We start from the raw sequence: 3,620 nt of genomic DNA, 5'->3' as shown, positions 1-3,620 counted from the left end.
CGCGTCGAGTCTGGGGGCGTGAGCGAGGGGGTGGCAAGCGAGGGGAGGCTGCCAAAATCTGGGTTGCCACAGACACCGGCCTCGCTTTTCCTCCAATGAACGCTGCGCTGAGAGTGCGAGAGGAGGCTGGGCACCACCCACATGTTGAGCTGCGTGGAGTATAAGTAGATGGAGGAGCCTGGACTAGTGGCAGTTCAGACAGGGAGGAGAAGCAGCTCTTTGCATCTCCAGTGAAAGCGGTTTTCGACTCACCTAGTTTGCCCGAGGAGAAATCACCCGGATTTTTGCTGCAGCTTCCAGCTTCTTTGTGCATCTCTGTGATTTTTCTCCGGCGGGGACTTTGCGGCGTCCCAGATTCCCAGCGGGATTGGACATCCTATCCAACTCCTCTCTCTCTGTTCCTGGAGGATCCTGGTTCTCTCTGGGACTCCCCTGAACACGTGAGACCGGCGTTTCCAGCTTGGCACCGGGAGAAATTTGCCTACAACTCTCTCTGGGATCCACGTGGACCGACCAGCTCGCTCTGCGGTGATATCTGATTGGGTTGTGTTTGTGTCCAAAAGTCCTTGGAGGGGGGTTTAGAAGTCTCTGTGTGTCTCTCAGGAAGTGTTCTGGTGGGGGGTTTTGGGATCCAGCTTTAGTGCCAGGGGCTTATAACCCAGTTCTTTCTGTGTTTGCCACTCGCACAGTCGGAGCCATGCAGCTGGACAATGTCACCAGCGCGGGCGTCCACTCCTTCCAGGGGCACCGTGGAGTTGCCAACAAGCCCAATGTGATCCTGCAGATAGGGAAGTGCAGGGCAGAAATGCTGGAGCATGTCCGGAGGACCCACCGGCACCTCCTGACAGAGGTCTCCAAGCAGGTGGAGCGGGAGCTGAAGGGATTGCAGAAATCCGTGGGGAAGTTGGAGAACAACTTAGAGGACCACGTCCCAACTGAAAACCAGAGATGGAAGAAGTCCATCAAGGCCTGCCTGATCAGATGCCAGGAGACCATTGCCCACCTGGAGAGGTGGGTCAAGAGGGAGATGAATGTTTGGAAGGAGGTCTTTTTCCGCCTGGAAAAGTGGGCTGACCGCCTGGAGTCCATGGGAGGCAAATACTGCCCTGGGGAGCAGGGCAAGCAGACAGTGTCCGTCGGGGTGGGAGGTCCGGAGATAAGGCCAAGTGAGGGGGAGATTTATGATTATGCTCTGGACATGAGCCAGATGTATGCCCTGACCCCTCCTCCTGGGGAGGTGCCTAGCATCCCCCAGGGCCACGATTCCTACCAGTGGGTCTCCGTGTCGGAGGATGCTCCAGCCTCCCCGGTGGAGACCCAGGTGTTTGAGGATCCCCGGGAGTTCTTGAGCCACTTGGAGGAATACTTAAAGCAGGTGGGTGGAACAGAGGAATATTGGCTGTCTCAGATCCAAAACCACATGAACGGCCCAGCTAAAAAGTGGTGGGAGTACAAGCAGGACTCCGTCAAAAACTGGGTTGAGTTCAAGAAGGAGTTCCTGCAGTACAGCGAAGGAACTCTGACTAGGGATGCCATCAAAAGGGAGCTGGATTTGCCCCAGAAAGAGGGGGAGCCCCTGGATCAGTTCCTCTGGCGCAAGAGAGACCTGTACCAGACCCTCTATGTGGATGCAGATGAGGAGGAGATCATCCAGTATGTGGTAGGCACCCTCCAGCCCAAACTGAAGCGTTTCCTGAGCTACCCCCTGCCCAAGACCTTAGAGCAGCTGATCCAGAGGGGGAAGGAAGTCCAAGGCAACATGGAGCACTCTGAGGAGCCCAGCCCACAGAGGACCCCTGAGGTTCAGCCAGGAGACTCCGTGGAGACCGTGCCCCCCTCAACCACTGCCAGTCCCGTGCCGAGCAATGGGACTCAACCAGAGCCCCCCAGCCCCCCAGCCACTGTCATATGAGCTCCCCTCAGGGGGGTCTGGGTTCCGTGGAAGGGAGAAGGGGGCTTATTTAGGAAGCTTCTCCTTGGAGGGAAGTTCTGGCTGAGACCTGAGGAGCGCTCAGTCCAACAGCCCAGAGCAGAGGGATTGGCTTTGCTCCTGGGGGGAGGGAGGTGGTGGGGGAGAGGCACCCCAGGATGGGGCTGCCCCCCTCACCCAGGCCGTGCCATGCTGTGGTGCTGGGGACCCTGCTGGCACCACTGCGGGGAACAGCCAATTTTATGAGAATTCCCTGACAAGAAACTAGAGACAATTCCCAACTTGTGAAGCAGCCGCTTGGCGCTGGCAGCTCTCAAGGACTTCATACGAGTGCAGCAGTTGGTGGAGGGTTCCTACCCATCTGGATCTCTCTTTTTCCTTCTCTCCTTCCTCCTCTGAGAGGGTGGCCCTTTCCTGAGGAGACAGCTTTCTTTCTGACCCTTGCCTGATTTTGATTGACCTCTGGGTTTCTGTTCACTCGGCAATCTCCTGCTCTTACTTGCTCCAAAGGATTAAAGTAATTTTTTTGATTATTTTTCTGTTTAAGAAGAAAAAAAAAACCTATTATTTCAGGAACTGAAAGCTTTAAGAATCTGGATTATTTTCTGTGGTTTTCATTTCACTGCACCTAATACCTGCTTTAATGTGTTTCCTCTCAAGAGGCTCTTACTGGTTTACTTCTTGTCTTAGTTTCTGCTCACTCTAGTTCAAGGCCACTGCAGTGCAGAGGCAGATTTCATCCTTTCTCTGCACATTATCCTGTGCATTCAGCAGGAAACAGATTTTCTAATTAAATTCTGAGCTCATTTATTGAAGGAGCAGTCTCCTTCCTTTCAGAGAAAAAAGGGTGTTCAAGGTAGAGAGAAGAGACACCAGAGCTCTTTTGAGAGAGACTGGGGGGGGGGAAGGGAAAGAAATCCTTATTCTTTGAATGAAACAAACAAACACACCCTAAATTCAGAGCAAAATATCCCCAGAGCAGCAAATCGAGTCCATGCTGATGTGTGGAGACAACAGGAGCTTTTGCCATGTAAAAGCCAAAAGAAGTGAAGAGAGGATCTATGTGCCCCAGCACAGTTTTAGCCTGTGCACCACTGCAAGGAGTTTCTGCTCACACAGACAGACTCCAAATGCTCCTGGAAAGCCTGGCACCCCTGTCCTGGAGCACCTGAGGACAGAGTGCTGTCTGCTCACAGAGGAATTCCTGCAACATCTCGTCACAGATGGAGATGGACTTGGACTTTGTGACTTCTTCCGTGTTGAGACAGGAAACGCTCAGCACTCACCTTTGGCCAGTGCTTGATGACAGGACTGAGAGAAGCAAGATTCCTGAAGTTTGGCTCTCCAAAGCTTCCCGAGGCTGGACACATCTTGGGCATCATCTGCATCCACCTCCAGACCAAATAAACAGCAGGGATGCAGCAGCAGGAGTGACCCTGGGATGCTCCTGGCACTGCCACAGCGGTGACCTGTGGCCCTGGTGGCTCGGAAGGCCTTTGCTGTGACTCCTTCCAAGAGGCTGAAGGTAAGGAAGCTCTCTGGCATTCTCTCCTCAGAGCTTAACTGGTCATAGAATGTCCAGCAGGAACTGGGAAAAAACTCATCAGGAAAAGGATATGAAGCATTGGGGTTGGGAGACAGGGGAAGGGAGAGCCAGCCAAAGGGAAATACAGGAATGGGAAAAGTTTTG

General features: G+C 53.6%; 1 protein-coding gene across 1 annotated transcript; it reads left to right on the top strand.

Moving 5' to 3' along the window:
* The first annotated feature begins 205 nt into the window (after positions 1 to 205).
* On the top strand, positions 206 to 2,839 carry ARC (activity regulated cytoskeleton associated protein). The gene has a single exon (XM_059867862.1). It carries the CDS (start codon positions 698 to 700, stop codon positions 1,910 to 1,912), a length of 1,215 nt encoding a protein of 404 aa, XP_059723845.1. The 5' UTR covers positions 206 to 697; the 3' UTR covers positions 1,913 to 2,839.
* The last annotated feature ends 781 nt before the right edge of the window (positions 2,840 to 3,620 follow it).

Source organism: Haemorhous mexicanus, chromosome 1 (assembly GCF_027477595.1).
Source record: "Haemorhous mexicanus isolate bHaeMex1 chromosome 1, bHaeMex1.pri, whole genome shotgun sequence".
NCBI classification, from domain to species: Eukaryota; Metazoa; Chordata; class Aves; order Passeriformes; family Fringillidae; genus Haemorhous; species Haemorhous mexicanus.
Note: the sequence above shows the minus strand (reverse complement) of the source record. Positions and strands in the feature narration are given on the sequence as shown.